This window comes from Gorilla gorilla, chromosome 19 (assembly GCF_029281585.2).
Source record: "Gorilla gorilla gorilla isolate KB3781 chromosome 19, NHGRI_mGorGor1-v2.1_pri, whole genome shotgun sequence".
Lineage (NCBI taxonomy): Eukaryota > Metazoa > Chordata > Mammalia > Primates > Hominidae > Gorilla > Gorilla gorilla.
The window spans coordinates 54,275,076-54,294,004 of NC_073243.2; the positions used below are offsets into that span (position 1 = coordinate 54,275,076).

General features: G+C 37.6%; 1 protein-coding gene across 3 annotated transcripts in view; it reads left to right on the forward strand.

Moving 5' to 3' along the window:
* The window catches only part of IL6ST (interleukin 6 cytokine family signal transducer), a 58,835-nt gene extending 43,832 nt beyond the window's left edge, over positions 1-15,003 (forward strand). For all 3 annotated transcript variants that reach the window (XM_031003279.3, XM_031003278.3, XM_031003280.3), the window contains 4 exons: positions 174-314; positions 4,561-4,657; positions 8,932-9,013; positions 9,861-15,003. In XM_031003279.3, coding sequence (XP_030859139.1) covers positions 174-314; positions 4,561-4,657; positions 8,932-9,013; positions 9,861-10,598 — 1,058 coding nt within the window. In that variant the 3' untranslated portion in view covers positions 10,599-15,003. The remainder of the gene's footprint in view (positions 1-173; positions 315-4,560; positions 4,658-8,931; positions 9,014-9,860) is intronic.
* Positions 15,004-18,929: the final 3,926 nt, after the last annotated feature.

Below are 18,929 nucleotides of genomic sequence, written 5' to 3' on the forward strand. Positions count from 1 at the left end.
TGAAAAAGTATTGTGTTGTGCTTTAGAACATAAAATTATGTCAGAACATTATAAAAGTTGTTTTCTGACAAAAATACTTTGCTGCTTTTTTAACACTTCCACAGTGCCAAACATAGGCCAAATAAGCAAAAGCATTGAATAGTTGAATGAAGCACAGTTCTTATTTCTTCCAGCTGTGAATGTGGATTCTTCCCACACAGAATATACATTGTCCTCTTTGACTAGTGACACATTGTACATGGTACGAATGGCAGCATACACAGATGAAGGTGGGAAGGATGGTCCAGAATTCACTTTTACTACCCCAAAGTTTGGTAAGAAATAATGAAGTTTGGTTTTTTCTTTCTCAAACTTAGATTAGAAATGAACTTAGTTTATGTGCTAAAATTGTGTTAAAAAGTACATCTTTGGATTCATGATGATTTTTATATTATCTGGCTTTGGTTGGTGGTTTCTTTATAGAAAGTGTTATTCCTCACCTTTTTGGTATTTCATTAACTGCTTCTGACTATATTCAGCTGTACTAAAAATCCTAAAAGAATGTGTATATCTTTCCATGTGGGTTCATTTTTTTCACTGGTTTGGGTGTGTTCTTTCCTTCTCTATCCTCATTTCTTTCTTTTATAGAGAGATTACTTGAAGGACTAGTCCACTTTACAGTCTTCACTTCCGTACCTCCCACTCAGTATTTAACATACTGAAATTAGGGGTCCTACCCCACCCCTGCACTGAAACCTCTCTGGTGTCACTCAGGAGACCTCTTGATCATTATATGTACTGCATGCTTTTTAGTTTTCATCTTTTTTCTACTTTTTTTTTTTGGAGGCAGGGTCTTATTCTGTTGCCCAGGCTACAGTGGAGTGCAATGGCATGAACATGGCACACTGCAGCCTTGACCTCCTGGGCTCAAGTGATCCTCCTACCTCAGTTTCTCAAGTAGCTGGGACCAGTGCCACCACATCCAGCTAATTTTTTTTATAGAGATGGCTGGTCTCAAACTCCTGGGCTCAAGTGATCCTTCTGCCTTGGCCTCCTAAAGTGCTGGGATTATAGACATAAGCCACTGCCTCCAGCCTTTTCTGCATTTGACTCTGTTGGCCTTCCATCCTTGAAAGTCCCTCCTCCCTTGGGTTTTCTAACCATACTTTTTCTGCTAGCACAGTCTCCTGAGTCTCCTTGTTCTCCGGTGTTTTCTTCTTCTTCTCCTTTTTTTGCTTTTTTTTTTTTTTTTTTTTTGAGACAGAGTCTCGCTCTGTCACCCAGGCTGGAGTGCAGTGGTGCGATCTCAGCTCACTGCAACCTCCACCTCCCAGGTTCAAGTGATTCTTCTGCCTCAGCTTCCCAAGTAGCTGGGACTACAGGCACGTGCCACCACGCCTGGCTAATTTTTTGTATTTTTTTTTTTAGTAGAGATGGGGTTTCACTGTATTAGCCAGGATGGTCTCCATCTCCTGACCTTGTGTTGTGCCTGCCTCAGCCTCCCAAAGTGCTGGGATTACAGGCGTGAGCTACTGTGGCTGGCATCTACTTTTAACTTTAAAATGGTTTGTATTCCCCAGGGCTCTGTTCTTGACCCTATTTTCTTTTTTTTTTTTTTTTCGAGATAGAGTTTTGCTCTTGTTGCCCAGACTCGACTGCAGTGGTGCAATCCCAGCTCACTGCAACCTCCGCCTCCCAGGTTCAAGTGATTCTCCTACCTCAGCCTCCCATGTAGCTGGGGTAGAGGTGCCCACTACCGTGCCTGGCTAGTTTTTTGTATTTTTGTAGAGACGGGGTTTCACCATGTTGGCTGGGATGGTCTCAACCTCCTGACCTCAGGTAATCCACCTGCCTCGGCCTCCCAAAGTGCTGGGATTACAGGCATGAGCCACCGCACCTGGCCTCTTGACCCTGTTTTCTTACTTGCCTATTCAAACTCTGTCCATGGCTTTAGCCATCTTCTCTTTCCTTCCCAAATACATTTCCCCTCCCTCGTTCTATGCCACAACTATCCAACTCTTAGGCAAAGCCATAAATTTAGATGTGATTACAATAAATGTATTCGTATATTTTTCTCTCACATAAGCTGAGTGTCAAGTCCTGTTGATTGTGCGTACCCTTTCATCATCATTTTCTTCAACTGCAAGCTCCTCATGCTAACTTTTCTTTTCTTAGTGCATTGCCCCCAGTGAGGTCTTCACCTCATCATCTGGCTCTTCTGTATCTTCCCTAAAGCAAACTTAACCAACATTCTTTCTTGTTGCCCCTACATTTTGAATCATTATAGAAAATTACCTTATTTTACCATAATTGTAACCCCCACCCCCAAGTGCCAGCCTAGTTAATGATAAGTAGTAAATTCCATGTGCCTTGTTGGTTGAATGCTTGCTGAATGAGGGAATAAATGAATGAGTGACTACATAAAATAAATGATAAAAGGTCCTGAGCTTTGCTGTTAGGGTCAGTAATGAATATAGTTTCTGGGATAAGGTTGGTCCCATGTGGTGGTATGTTAATAGAAATGTTATTTAAAATAAAACTTTATACCATAATCCTGAGAAAAATTAAAAAATAAACTTAAAAATGTATATTTTATGTATTTCTGTGGAGACCAGCCATCTCTACAGAGCTTTGTATATATGTATGTGTGTGTGTATACACACACACATAAAATCCCATATGTATATTTTTTGTTTGTTTGTTTTTGAGACAGAGTCTTGCTCTGTCTCCCAGGCTGGAGTGCAGTGGTGCAGTCATAGCTCACTGCAACCTCAAATTCCTGGGCTCAAGCAATCCTCCTGCCTCAGCCTCCCAAGTAACTAAGACTGCTGGTAGGCACCACCATGCCTGGCTAGTTAAAACAATTTTTTTGGTAGAGATGGGATCTCGCTGTGTTGCTCAGGCTGGTTTTGAACTCCTGGCCTCAGTCCTCCTGCCTTAGCCTCCCAGAGTGCTGGATTACAGGTATGAGCCACCATGCTCAGCCTAAAATTTTTTTATTACATAGGTGTTCATTATAGGGAATTTAGACTGTACAGTAAAATGTAGAGAGGAAGGAAAATTAGTCCTAGTCCCTTACCCCAAAATAACATATTTGTGTATCCTTTTAGTCTCTTCTCTGTATATATTTTTTTCCTAAAATTAAATTATACTTAGTATTATTTTATAACCTACCTTTTTTCAATTCTCTATCTGTAGTCTCATGGATCCATTATGGCTTCTTCACATGGCATGAGTCTTGCCAACGAGGACCTTACAGCTTAGTTGAAGAAATTTTGCATAAGTAAATCAGAAAGAGGAGAACCTGTGGACTATGTAGACAGTAAATAGAGTAGGAATTTAAATATACCAGTAGTGGATAATTTTACCTTCAAAGGTTTTATGGAGAAGAAAATACTTGAGCCTTGAGTTAATATGTGGACAAATAGGAATAAGGTGGCATCTTAGCAGCATGAGCAAAGGCACAGGCTTGAAAACATAAAAGCAGATGTTTAATAAAGCAAAGTTTCTGCCTAAATTAGATTTGGTATTTTATATATATATACACACATACATACCCATATCAATATATACATACACACATATATCAATATATATACACACATAAATATATATACATACACCCATATATATATATATATATATGATGCTTAGCATTTAAGAGTTAATATTTGCCAACCCATAGTTTATTCTCAAGCATTTATCTGATTTCTTGATTTCTACTGAGCCTCATAGGATGGTAGTTACTTACAAAGAGATATGTGTGGTGGAAGGATAAAATTAAGTGAATAGTATATGGCTGCAATATTACTTTCATACCTTTTTTACTGTAAAAGACTAAGTAAAATTCAAAATTAATCAGGAAAGTCATTTAAAAAATCTCCAGTGTTAATTATCCCAATTAGTGATTAATTTGATGGACAAGTCCTCTTTTAAATGCAGATGAGGATTTGTGTGGTATTTAGGGATCTTAGGCTTGTTTACTTTTTAGTTTATTCCTACTCGTGCCACTCCTCATGCCCGTTGAGCAGCTCCTAAAGTTCTTAGCCCTGTATCAGCTATATCCTCTTTTTGAAAAATGGTAAATAACTCTTAAAACTTCTGAGAGTTGCATTTTTATTTTTTAGAAGGTTAAATGTGTAGTTCAATTATTTTTTTATAGCTTTTCCGTTTTACCCAGTATTTATATTTGTTCTGACATAATTTCTCTGTTATACAGTATTAGAACTCAGAGATAAATTTTTACTAAGATTCTACCAAATGCAGATCATAAATGTTACAAATGGTTATGTTTGAAAGCTCTAACCCAGTAGATTACCCGATACACTGATCATTTTTATCCCCCAACCAACATATATTTTATGCTATGTGGCCAGGTTAATGTATAAGACATAAATGGTTGGGATGTGATTTACCAAAGAGAGAAGAGGGTAAAAATCATCAAGTCTGAAGAGACCTTGAAAAATAATTAGGATTGTATTTTATCTTTTCAACAGTAAGTCTGGTTGGGAAGTTGTATTATATCTTCTTAGTTCATATGTCAACATTATTTCCCATCACACCTCTTTTTTTTTTTTTAAGCCCAAGGAGAAATTGAAGCCATAGTCGTGCCTGTTTGCTTAGCATTCCTATTGACAACTCTTCTGGGAGTGCTGTTCTGCTTTAATAAGCGAGACCTGTAAGTAACTTTATTCATATTTTTGCATTTTCCCCCAGCTTTATTGAGCTGAATTTACATGCAATAAAATTTATCCATTTTAAGTGTACAGTTTGATGAATTTTTGTAATTACATACAGATGTGTAACTACCACCACAATCACAATATAGAACATTTTCATCACTTTTATAAAGCTTCCTTGTTCTCCTTTGTAATCTGTCTTCTTCTCAACCCAACCCCAGGCAGTCATTGATCTGCTTTTCTGTAACTGTAGTTTTGCCTTTTCTAGAATTTTTATTTGTTTATCTATTTTGAGACAGAGTTTCACTCTTGTTGCCCAGGATGGAGTGCAGTGGTGTGATCTCAGTTCACTACAACCTCTGCCTCCCTGGTTCAGACTCCTGCCTCAGCCTTCAAAGTAGCTAGGATTACAGGCGCCCACCACCACACCCAGCTAATTTTTTGTATTTTTAGTAGAGATGGGGTATCACCATGTTGGCCAGGCTGGTCTCGAACTCCTGACCCTCAGCCTCCCAAAGTGCTGGGATTACAGGTGTGAGCCACGGCCAAGAATTTTATATAAATAGAATCAAATAGCATGTAGTCTTTTGCGTATGTCTTTCACATAATATTTTTGAGATTCATCCATGTTGTTGCATATACTTCTCCCTTTTTTTTTTTTGAGATGGAGTCTCACTCTGTTCCCTTACTGGAGTACAGTGGCATGATCTTGGCTCACTGCAACCTCTACCTCCTGAGTTCAGGTGATTCTCCTGCCTCAGCCTCTTGAGTAACTGGGATTACAGGCACTTGCCACCATGCCCAGCTAATTTTTGTGTTTACAGTTGAGACGGAGTTTCATCATGTTGGCCAGGCTGGTCTCGAACTCCGGACCTCAAGTGATCCACCCACCTTGGCTTCCCAAAAGTGCTGGGATTACAGGCATGAGTCACCACACCTGGCCTACCTTTTTCCTTTTTATTGCTGAACAGTATTCTGTAGTATGGATATATCAAAACTCAGACTGATCTGTTATGGAAGTTTAGGTTGTTTCTAATTTTTAACTATTATAAATAATGTTGCTATGAATATTCACATCCAAAACTGCGCGAGCATATGTTTTCCTTTATCTTGAACAAATAATAGGAGTGAGAGTGCTGGGTCATATGGTAAGTATATGTTCAACTTTATAAGAAACTGCCAAACTTTTTCAGAGTGGCTACACTATCTTGGATTGCCTCCAGCAGTGTTCCATATTATCACCAACACTTAGTGCTGTCAGACTTCTTTCATTCTAGTGGGTGTGTAGTACTATATCGTTTTAATTTTCATTTCTCCAATGACTAGTAATGGATCTTTTCATGTGTCACTTATGTATTTTCTTTTGTGATGTGTCTATTGAAATCTTTTACCCATTTTCAAATTGGGTTATTTTGTTTATAATTGAGCTATAAGAGTGCTTTATATGTTCTGGTTACAACATTGTTAAATATGTTTTGCAAACTTTTGTCTCAGTCTGTGCTTTGTTTTTTTGTCTTAACTGTGGCTTTAGAAAAGCAGAAGTTTTACGCCTGTAATCTCACCACTTTGGGAGGTCGAGGCGGGTGGCTCACAAGGTCAGGAGATTGAGGCCATCCTGGCTAACACAGTGAAACCCCATCTCTACTAAAAATACAAAAACTTAGCCGGGCATGGTGGCACACGTCAGTAGTCCCAGCTACTCGGGAGGCTGAGGCAGGAGAATTGCTTGAACCCAGGAGGCATGGGTTGCAGTGAGCCAAGATCACATCACTGAACTCCAACCTGGGTGACAGAGCGTCTGGAAAAAAAAAAAAAAAAGAAAGAAAAGCATAAGTTTTTTATTTTGATGAAGTTCATTTTATCAGTTTTTTTTCTGTGGTTCCTGAGTTTTGTGTCCTGCCAAACACAGTATCAAAATATTTTCTCATGTTTTCTTCCACAAGTTCAATAGTTTCAGCTCTTAGTCTATGATCCATTTCAGGTTATTTTTGTGCATGGTGTGAGGTCAGGGTCAAGGTTCATTTTGTTCCTTCAGATGTCTAATTCCATTGTCATTTATTTTGAAAAGAGTGTCTTTTCCCCATTGAATTGCTTTGGTACCTTTGCCAAAAGCAATTGTCTTTATAAGTCTGTATCTATTTCCATACTCTCACTTCTGTATCATAAATGTATATATGTCCATTCTTATGCCAATACCACATTGCCTTGATGAGTATAGCTCTATAGTAAATTTTGAAAATAGGTAGAATTCTTCCAGTGTGTTCTTTTTTTAAAGAAGTTATTTTGGCTAGGTTCTTTGCCTTTTCATATACATTTTAATTCAGCTTGTCAATTTTTTTTAAACTATAGTTTTGATTGGGATTTTATTGAATCTATAGGTCAGATTTAATTGAATCTATAGGAGAGAACTGCAGTCTTAACGCTACTGAGTCTTTCAATCCGTGAACCTGGTTTATTTATTTCTTTATTTGGGTTTTGTTTAATTTACTTTTGCAGTGTTTTGTAGTTTTCAGTAGACAGGCCTTGCATAACTTTTTTTGAATTCATGACAAAAGTATTTTTTGTTATTATAAATGAAATGTTTAAAAATATTTTCTAATTCTTAGTATATAGAAATGCAATTGATTTTTTAAAATATATTCATCATGTATACTGAGACTTTGATAAATTCATTTATTAGTAGCTTTTTGGATTCCTTAGGATTTTCTAGATACACAATCATGCTTCTTGGGAGTAATTATAGTTGTTCTAATCTTTATGCTTTTAGTTCTTTTTATTGTCTTAATGCACTGGCTAAGACCTCTAGTACATATAGTACATCTAGACCATATAAGAGCATTGCATTGTTCCTAATTTTAGAGGTGAAAGTATTTAGTCTTTCACCATCACATGTGATGTTAGCTGTAGGTTGAAGTTTTTGCTTTGTGGGTTTTTTTTGTTTTGAGACTGAGTTCTACTCTTGTTGCCCAGGCTGGGGTGCAGTGGCACAATCTTGGCTCACTGCAACCTCCACCTTCTGGGTTCAAGCAATTTTCCTGCCTCAGCCTCCCGAGTAGCTGGGATTATAGGCATGCACCACCATGCCTGGCTAATTTTTTTGTATTTTTAGTTTAGTAGAGATGGGGGTTTCACTATGTTGGCCAGGCTGGTCTTGAACTCCTGACCTCAGGTAATCCACCCACCTCAGCCTCCCAAAGTGCTGGGATTACAGGTGTGAGCCACCGCGCCCAGCCGCTTTGTGTTTTTTTTCCCCCTTTACTACTACTTGCAGGGGAGAAGTTCTTATTTCTGTTTTGCCTTGCTAGCAATTTTTATCATGAATGGGTGTCACAATTTGGTCAAATGCTTTTTCTGAATCTATTGAGATGATCATATGGTTTTTCTCCTTCCTTCCATGAATATGGTGCATTTTATTGATTTTTCGTATACCATCATTGCATTCCTTGGATTTTGCTGCATTCAGTTTAATACTGTTTGCGTCTGTGTTCATGAGTGAAGTTAGTCTGTCTTTATGTGCCTTATCTGTCTGGTTTTAAAATCAGCATAATACTGGCCTCATAAAATGAATGGGAACATGTTACCTCCTCTGTTTTCTGAAAGAGTTTGTATAGTATTAATACAATTGTTTCCTTTTGCCCAGAGTTTTGTGGGAAGGTTTTTAATTAAAAATTCAATTTCTTTATAAATATAGCTTTCTTTTTCTTCAGTCTGTTTTGGTAATTTGTGTCTTTCAAGGATTCATTCATTGGTTTGTCTAGGTTGTCAGCTTTACTACTTTTTATATTACTTCCAAATGTTATAGGTATTTCCTACAGGAGAGTCAGTCTGGTAGGCTCTCACTCTTTGAAGCACCATTCTCAGTAGTCACTTTTTTAAATTTGATTTTTATATTTGAACTTTTTTGGTATCAGTGGGAACATTAATTTGTTATCTGGATTCTTTTAATTGGAATACCACAACATGTGGCCTGGGTAAAGATTTTAAGTGGTTTTAATTGCAGAATTTTGAGAGTTTAAAAAAAAAATTTGAACACTGATTAGATTTAGCTTTGTTAATTCATTATGAATACAGTATAATCCTTATGCATTTTCAACAGTATTTTTCTATTGGTTATAAGAAAAATAATTTTTGTTTGGGGTAGAGTAGGTATTTTTTGTTCATTTAGGTAATTGGTTTGGTTTGTAAGAGTCTTTGATGAACATGTTTAGAAATAGGGACTATTCATTGTTTATTATGTGTGGTTTTACGTAGACCATTTTTCTTTTCTCTTCAGAATTAAAAAACACATCTGGCCTAATGTTCCAGATCCTTCAAAGAGTCATATTGCCCAGTGGTCACCTCACACTCCTCCAAGGGTAAGAGAAAATGCTTCTGAGTTGTTTATAATATACAGACATGTTAGTAGGTATATTGAGTATCTACAGTTAGTAGGTATATTGAGTATCTACAAATGTACCAAAAGATAAGATTTTCAAGTTGAATCAAAAAGTAAATGAAGATAAAACAGTACATAACAAAATTTTAATCAAAATTTAATATGTATGACATATTTTAGGGGTTTATCACCATCATAGTATATTTTTTCTGATATTTTAAATTGTTTAGTACACATTACAGATGTTTGGTTGAACTTGCAAACTGAAAACTTGAGGTGCTGAAACTGCTATGTGATGGTAACTACCTCAAGCATTTTGGGTTGAGTATTAAAACCAAGTTCAACAGTTTATCATTTTAGCACTGATGAAATGATCTCTGGGAACCTACTCTAAACTCTGAATTTTAAATATGCCCCAAAGGGGAACTCATTTATATTTATTATCCTCCGGTAGTCCTTAAATTTTATATTAACAGATTAAAATGTGTTATGTATTTTTATATTCTACAAAATCTCTGTCATTCAGGTTTGATTTTCCTTAATGTTTTCTAGTTTTCTGTCCAGTTAATCCTAGGATGCCTAGTCTAGGCATGAAATATTAAATACTACTTGTAGACCATTAGCTTATCAAAATGTAACACCAACAATATTGATTTAGACTACTTAGACTCATTTTGTAGTATCTGCATTTTGGGTAGTTGACAGTGACTTAGTGACATAATACAGGTTATTTCTGTACCACTGAGAGTTACTGGGAAGTTTCAGAGATGCATTAGCTCTGTGGCTTTAACTAATACTTGCCATATACAATTTTTTCTCTTCCTTAGCACAATTTTAATTCAAAAGATCAAATGTATTCAGATGGCAATTTCACTGATGTAAGTGTTGTGGAAATAGAAGCAAATGACAAAAAGCCTTTTCCAGAAGATCTGAAATCATTGGACCTGTTCAAAAAGGAAAAAATTAATACTGAAGGACACAGCAGTGGTATTGGGGGGTCTTCATGCATGTCATCTTCTAGGCCAAGCATTTCTAGCAGTGATGAAAATGAATCTTCACAAAACACTTCGAGCACTGTCCAGTATTCTACTGTGGTACACAGTGGCTACAGACACCAAGTTCCGTCAGTCCAAGTCTTCTCAAGATCTGAGTCTACCCAGCCCTTGTTAGATTCAGAGGAGCGGCCAGAAGATCTGCAATTAGTAGATCATGTAGATGGCGGTGATGGTATTTTGCCCAGGCAACAGTACTTCAAACAGAACTGCAGTCAGCATGAATCCAGTCCAGATATTTCACATTTTGAAAGGTCAAAGCAAGTTTCATCTGTCAATGAGGAAGATTTTGTTAGACTTAAACAGCAGATTTCAGATCATATTTCACAATCCTGTGGATCTGGGCAAATGAAAATGTTTCAGGAAGTTTCTGCAGCAGATGCTTTTGGTCCAGGTACTGAGGGACAAGTAGAAAGATTTGAAACAGTTGGCATGGAGGCTGCGACTGATGAAGGAATGCCTAAAAGTTACTTACCACAGACTGTACGGCAAGGCGGCTACATGCCTCAGTGAAGGACTAGTAGTTCCTGCTACAACTTCAGCAGTACCTATAAAGTAAAGCTAAAATGATTTTATCTGTGAATTCAGATTTTAAAAAGTCTTCACTCTCTGAAGATGATCATTTGCCCTTAAGGACAAAAATGAACTGAAGTTTCACATGAGCTATTTCCATTCCAGAATATCTGGGATTCTACTTTAAGCACTACATAAACAGACTTTATCCTCAGACTAGCTGAATGATTTTGTGCTGTTTCAGGATGTTTGCACTGAAGAAAAACAGAAAGCTTATCTGAAATTTATAAAACTTTTTGTTTTGCTACATAGAAAACAGAAGGTATTTAAATAATAAGCAGTGATATGCTTAGTGAGCACAGCTATACTGATTTTGATTAGAATAGTTATCAGAGTGGCTTAGGGATACTTAATATAAAAGAGGAGCAAGGTGTAGACCATCTACTTCTGCTAAAATAACTTAAAAAGAGGTCCATAGGCCATAACTACATGAGCCTAGCTTTTGTAATCTGACAAAAAAATGAGGAGCAGCCTCGTGTATATCAGTGTACACAGTATTCCTTAGGTCTCTTCCATTGGTAGTGATGCTGCGAGTTATTACTGGAGAAAAGGAATTCTAGAGCTTTAACTTGGCAGATTAAAAGTACTCATTTTTTATTCATCAATAATTAGTAATCTCACTAGTTTTCAAAAATTTGCGTATTATTGACAACCTCTTTGAAGATGCATTTCACAAACTCAGCAGAGTGCCATGATACGAGCTAGGGATCCCCCAAACTATCTCAAGCATCTAAAAAATTGCCATTTTTAAAGGCTTAAATTGTAGTAGTAAAGGGGAAAACAGGAAGTAGTAGTAAAGGGGAAAAAAAACCATAAAGCATCTAAAAAATTGGCATTTTAAAAGGCTTAAATTGCTTATATATATATATATATACACACACATATCATTGACTTTTCTTAAGACTTCAGAGTATTGGGTAGATGAACACTTTATACAGTATATATCTTCAGCTTAAATTTGTTTTGAGTATTTTTTTTTATTTTTAAGTAGGCAAAGATTTAAATTTTTTTATTTTTAGTAAATGTTTGAGGCAAACTAAGACAACTTGGGCAATATTTACCAAAACAAAACAGAACCCCAAAAAATGTACATCTTGTTCTTAGCAAATATCATTATTGTAGAGACACTTAATAAAGAGATGATGGTATTTTAATATCTGCAGTTCTGAGGTAGGGTGGAACTTAGTTCTACATTGTGATTTAGGAATTTTTAAAACCTTTTTTCTTCAAGGGAGAAGTGACCCAGGCCTCGAGTTTAGTGCTAAAGCCGCTAGTGTACTTATGCTGTCCCCTAACCACCACATGTGATATGGAGGCAGATGCTAAATATAGGGGCTTTCTTAGAAAGTAAGAGGAAATTAGCAAGCGTTATTAGTAATTGACTACTGCTATCAAGTGAATTCAAAGGAAACAGGTTTTTATGCCATATTTAAGTAAGTTACAGAAACCAGGCATGCTTAGAATAGTTTCTAGAGGTTATTGGAGAATAGAAAGCTAAGAAAACTTGGTATACATTTGCAATTGAAATATAATTACACTTTTTACTCTCAGAATATTGTTCACATTAGACTTCCTGTTTATCTTTTATATTCTTGCATTTATATAATGCCTCATCCTTTCAAAGTTCTTTCACATATATGATCTTCTTTATGAAAAAAATAGATGTTTTATTCTGATATATTCAGTTTCCCACTTCAGGCAAAAGTAGATTAATAGAATGACGAATTCAAAGTAGATGAGGAAAATCAGGCACAGAGAAGTAAAGGTAGGGATAGACCCAAATTTACACAACAAGATAATGACATCTCCAGCTTTTAAGTTGATCATCAAAGGCTGGGCTGGATTTGTCTTGCTGTATGTGTCAGGAAATTTATACCTATTACATTTTCCATTTTCTCAAAATTTAAGTCACATAACTAATGTTTAGCTGCAACTTTCCTCATAACAGATAGTGTCATGAAGAATGTTGTAGTGTGAAGTTTGTACATTTCAGGGTCAGATATACAATGTGAACTCTTAATCTACAGGAATGAGAATGGAGGATCATTGAAGGCCATGATATAAACAAATTTGCATGTTGAAGCCTGTATAAAACATGGTACAGTGAGTGAATATACCCCCATCCCCAAGAACACTTTATACATACTAAATGGATATATGATTACTGTGCAAAAATTCATTCTGGAAATGAACATATATTTGAGCACTCATATGTAATGTACATCTGCCCTAAGGAGAAAATAAATTATAAAACTTTTTACATTCAAAATTACTTTCCCAAGCATGTCTTAGAATAATCTATGTGTTGATGCATGTAAATTGTACTTTAGGTAGGCAAAGAAATCTGGTTATTTATGTAAAAACTAGTCTAATAAAGTTAGTGGCTTTATCACTTTAAATCTTTAGTGTCCAAAAGTGGTGTTTAAAGTAATAGCACATCAGAAAACCTTGTCTGGACAAAACTAGTTCACTCACTGCTTCTGCACCTGCAGTTGCTCCCTTTAGGGTTATAAAATAATGACCCAAATGTTACATGTGTTGATATTATAACTTGTCAGTTACTGATGTCTGTGGTATCCTACCCTCATCTCTGAAAGGGATAATACTGAATAATTATTAGAAAACTATAAAACTTCACACTTTGTACCATTAAAACCTAAAATTTTAATCTTGTCCTTTTTTACTATGGATCAGTCGGCACTCGGGAACAGCAGCAAGGAAAAAAAACAAATTTCATTCACATGTTCTGTGTTCATACCTCTTCTCTACCTAATTGTTCATTTAAATTTCAGCCTTATTCCTTGATGAGGGATTTTACCACATGAAGTCATCCAGTGACCCTAGCTCTTATTGTGAAGTTAGTGGAGTATACTTAGAAATGTTACAACTTTAAAATGTTACAAAACATTTATTAAAGCTCATATTTAAAGTAGAGCATCTAGTTTGAGAAATAGAAATCAATTATTAAAGCTGTCTTTTCTACCCATTTAACTAGTTAAAACCATGACATGTAAATGTAGAAGTAGAATAATCATAGAATTCCCTAAAATATTTCTGTTTACTAACATATATTGACCAAGTACATCAAGCAGGAGAGATCTTCCTTCATTCTGTTATAGTCCACATCATTCTAATTTTGCTCAGTTGTTATTAAGAGCATATTCCTAAACCATACAGTTTTGTTTCAATAAAGTTTTATTTTGTTGAGATGAATAAAATAACAAAGTTATAAGCTACATAAGACAAAAGTTCAATTGTTCAAAAAAAATTTACTGGGATAGCTTTCTATTATAGGTATTGTTATATTGTGCTGATAAGATTACTTTCTAAAAAGTTTGTACTTTTCTGTAAATTAAAAGAATATGGAGTCATAAAATGGCAGGTGTTTTAGGATTAGCCTAAAATTGGACATTGTCATTGATTTCAAAGAAGGTATGAACTAGCAGTCTTACAGCCTAATTCTTTGGACTGGTCCTTGGCAGCAGTTCCTTTTCAGACTCGATAAACAGAATTCAGACGATGTAAGTCAAAACAAAACTTTACAAAGCCAAGCGTATTATCTTTTGCATTAATCTATTTTTTTCCATCATACATGCTACTAGTATGTGCATTAGCATGATATTCTCATATACATTGCATTAAAAATTAAAAGTTTGGCAGCTCAGGGTGAGCTCTTCTGTTGCTCATTTGTTCCTAAATTTTTAAGGGCTTTTTCTCAGTCAATAGTTTGTACAAACTGGTTAGTTTAACTTCATTACCCATTTCATTAAAGTTGATGGATCGTGTGATGAGATGCATTTAAGGCCGATAGTGATAGATGTTTTTTTTATCTCTTGAACACAAGCTTTGTCTGAACGATGTTCTTTTATCTCTTGAACACAAGCTTTGAATGATAACTACAGGTTTTAAGTGCTGTTACATTAATACCATAATGTGATGTGTTAGAAACAAAGGGATATTTCAAAGGTAGATATTTGAAAATTCTCTAGTCTCAATATATATGTGTATTGAATATACTCTAAAAATAAATGTGCAATTTGCTAGTAGGACAATGCAGTGACTAGCATTAGGTATGTTTCTTTTATATCCTAGCTATGTCCCACTTTCTTCTAAGTGCAATCCTTTCATGTTCACTTGCTCTTTTACCCCATCTACTCTAACTTCATTTGGAAGGCTTGTCTAGAGTATAGCATGTATTTTTACCTTGCAGTGAATTGCATGTGCTAATTGTAACCACAGCTATTTTTATGTTGACATAACTCCAAATGTTATATTAAATGTTCTATTATATATTAGCTCTAATCCCTTAAGTAAATTTTAAGAAATAAATACTTGTTCAAATTTTTTTTCTGTATGTGGTTACTATCATCTGACTATGCATATTTGTAGCATTTATCATTAGTGGTGTTAGGTAAATAAGCATCTTAGTGTAAATGAGATGCTTCATGTGGGTGTTGTGACATTTTAAATGACATAATGGAATGTGATTTAAAAGAAAACCAGTACACTATCTTGGCCTTAATAACATAGAATGGAGATGGCAGATTTATCCACTAGTTTTCCAGATTTACTATTTAATAGCTGAGGTCTGAAATCGTAGCATCCTCCCTCCTAGTGGACATCAAAAAAAACCAAAAAACCTACTTGGTTGTCAAGAGCCCAAGTATGGAGGTGCTGCGCCATCTTGTGGCCTGTCTGTGCCCACCCCACACTCTGCTGGAGTCTCCATCCTTGTTGCAGTGAGACTTGAAGAAGATTGATACATGGCATCCTCCTGCTACTTCTTGAGGTTACTAAGTAGTATATGAAACTAATCAGTCAGCAAGTCCACCTGGAAGGAAAAGACAATCTCAACTATTAATGTGCCTTCACATTGTGATTTTGTCTAAAAAAATGTAGTGAGTCAACCCACAAGCCAGCCAACAGTAACTCCTTCACATATATACCAGAGTTTATAGAAATAACATGTCAGCTTTGGGCTATGTGCTCCTTTGTTTAAAATCTTCTATTTGGTTATGGCTTGTATAGGCTCACGCCCGATTTCTTTAAGGTGTGGTGGCTCATCTTATCCTAATTTGTATGATAGATACAGTCCATCCTGCTTTGGAAAAGATTATGTGACTCCTTGAGAGCATACTCTTTCCCTAGCCCAAAGGCAGTGAAAGAGTTTTCTTGTTCAGGATTGCTTAACTTTCCATTTAAGCCTTTTCTTTTTAAATTAATACAAACTTCTACACTTTCAAAATACGAAATATATTACAACTGCGTATAGGCTCTTCCATACTTAAGTCCAGTGCTTGGGCAAGTTAATGGAGTGAACAGAATACAAGCAAAGAGGAACTGAGGTAGAAAAAGAAGAATGTGTGAAAGCAGCAGGAAGCTCAGCCAACTCGAAATCAGGGTGAACAGCTCGAGTCCTGTTGCTGCTGATTGGGGTTGGCTCTTGGACAACTTAGTAAGATCATGGAAAGGCTGCTTGGGTTCTCCATAGCTGAAAAGTTCTGTCTCCATCGAGGGAGGAAAATGTACCTTCCAACTCAAAATTCAATATTTATTTTTAAATATAGCTATTTTCCCCAACCGCTAAAGATTTTCAACAGATATGAAGCCAGAGCTTAGTTTTAGAAACCTGTGGACATTCAAACCTGATTCTTTATTCCCTGTGACTATGGTTATGTCATTTTACATGTCAAAAAAGTTTATCTAGAATTGTCATTTCTTATTTTTGAGCTTTTTTTAGTGAGAATTATCCCCTCACTTAAATGGCTTTTTATTTAAACATCTCTGCATTCTGTATGAAATTTTGTAGTCTTTCTGGGATAACATGGTGAGCTATATGGTGGTAATCCACACACACAAAAATAAAAGCCAAAAAAAAAAAAAAAAACCCCTCAGGTAAAGTATTTCTCTCTCTTCAACTGTCTCATTAGCCCTGGCTGTGGATGGTCCTTCTGAGACAGGCTAGCCAGAGTAATTCAACGGCCACAAGTGGTTTCTCCCCCAGAGTGCTGGTTCAAACTCTAAATGAGACCAGCCTGTTGATTAGAAATCTAATACCTCAGTCAAGTCCTACTTTCCTAGAACAATCTTCACTTAGTAACAGGTCCAAGACACAACTATTAAGTATACATCTGGGTCCCGTCCCTGTAGGAAAGGGTTTTCCCTGCAGTCTTGCCTGTAGTCAGAAGCAGCCTGTTGACTAATGATAGCTTTTAAATGAATTTATAGAAAATTCTTGGAAATAGGCTCTATAAGCTTTATGAGAGGGATAATGCTTTTAAAGGAATGGCATGAAGGGGAATATTTAAATAAAAAGGCACTGAGATTCTGACAATAGAAATCATAATTCTGCATAAGCGTTCCGAGAATGAAAAGTCAGCCACTCTTCAGGTCAAAGTCAGTGTGGATTTTGCCAGTTGTTCAATCCAGACATATGAACACCAGGGCTACCCAGCCAGCATCAGTGCCTAGGAAAGGACCTCCAAGAAACTCTTAACTGCCACAGTCAGAATCGACACTAGATATTGCTGCTGGGAGTGAGGGGCCGCTCCTCTTCAAATGAACCGGCAGACCTTTCTGATCACCTGCTGGGGGCCACATGCTGGAGCAGGGTGTCCAAAGGTGAGCAAATATATGCCATCTATGAAGTGTTTACTGTGGGTTATGAAATCCTAGAAACTTATGAGGTAAATACCAGCACCACTTACAAATGCAGGCTCCAAGAGGTTGAATAACTTGCCCAGGGTCATGTGGTTGACAAACAGTGGAGTTCCAACTCCAACCTGATCCAAAGTCCGCATTCTTTGATGTGTACACCAATTGTACCCAACCACTTAAGCAAAATTCTTGATGACGTCATGCCCAGGCTAGCTTAAGGAGAATGCACACCTGCTTCCCAGGCCCTTCAAACTCTTCTGAGTTTCTCTTCCCCTCATCTCCCTCCCCACCACCCTTGTTTGTGAATATGGGGCACCTTGTGCCCTCAAGCAGCCCCCTGCAATTGCCTACCTTGAAGTGTCCTAACTGAGCCTCGAGCCCAGAGCAGTGCTTCTCCTTATGCCCTCAAGGCTTACTCCGAGGCTGGCTCCCCACCCCTACTAGCACATACATTTGCTCTGACCCTATAGAGCAACCCCTACAAAAGAGGTCAATGTGTCCCACTTTCCTGAGAATGCACCCTCACACGATCCCTGGAGTCTCATTCTTTTGGCCAAAGAAAGACTCCTCTAATGGTGGAATCTAGCCCATGGCAACTAGTGACAGGAGGGTCTCTGGCAGGGGCTTTTCCTGGGTGCTCAGACCACGGTCCTACCCCAGGTGGTTCTGTCCACAGACCCCTGGGCCCGCTGCCTAGCGCGAGCACCCGTTCCAGCCTGCCTCACCTTCACGGTGCCGCCAGCTGCTCCTCTCCATCTCCTGCCACTCCCGGAGGGGCTGCCTGCTGCTGCCCCGCTGTGTTGACCTCATTCCCCACATTTGCTTTCTGTCCTTTTGGGGCCTCGCTGGACCTTTCCAACCCCCCAGCTGCACACTTTATAGTTTCCAGAACATACTTAGTTTCTTCTAACCTAGCCCATGCACATGACTTCCTCCCCTAGAATGTTCTCCAGTCCCCAGTCCCTGTTAAGCTGGGAGATTCTTACTGGTTCACCAAAAATCAACTCAAATAGATACCCTCTTCAGGGAAATCTTCCATTCTTCTCTCTCCTTCCCCCTGAGTTAAGGGCCTTCTATATCCTGGCACCTACTGCTGGGCCTCTGGAGAGAGGGCCCCGGCTCAGTCCTCTCCTGGCCCAGCATAGTGCTCGGTGTTTGGCAGAGCTTGCTTATATGAACAGGTAAGTGGGTGAATAAACAGGTTATTTTTAATTTTAAAAAATGTTTAAAATGTGTCTCAGGTTTCTTCTAATCCAGAGTCGCACAGTGCCATGGGCAGTCAGGAATCTGCCTCCTTCGCACCTCAAACCTGGGATCATTTCCTGATTCCCATCCCACCCTGGCTACAGGCAAGAGCTTCCCCCCCACCAAGAGAGAGAGAGTCTTGCTCTGTTGCCCAGGCTCAAGCAATCCTCCCACCTCAGCCTCTCAAGTAGCTCAGACTACAGGCAGCACTGCCATGCCCGGCTAATTTTTCTTTTTTCTTTTTTGTAGACACAGGCTCACTTTGTTGCCCAGGCTGGTCTCAAATGCCTGGCTTCAAGCTATCTTCCATCCTTGGCCTTCCAAAGTGCTGTGATTACAGCCCTGAACCACCGTGCCTTGGCAAGAGCT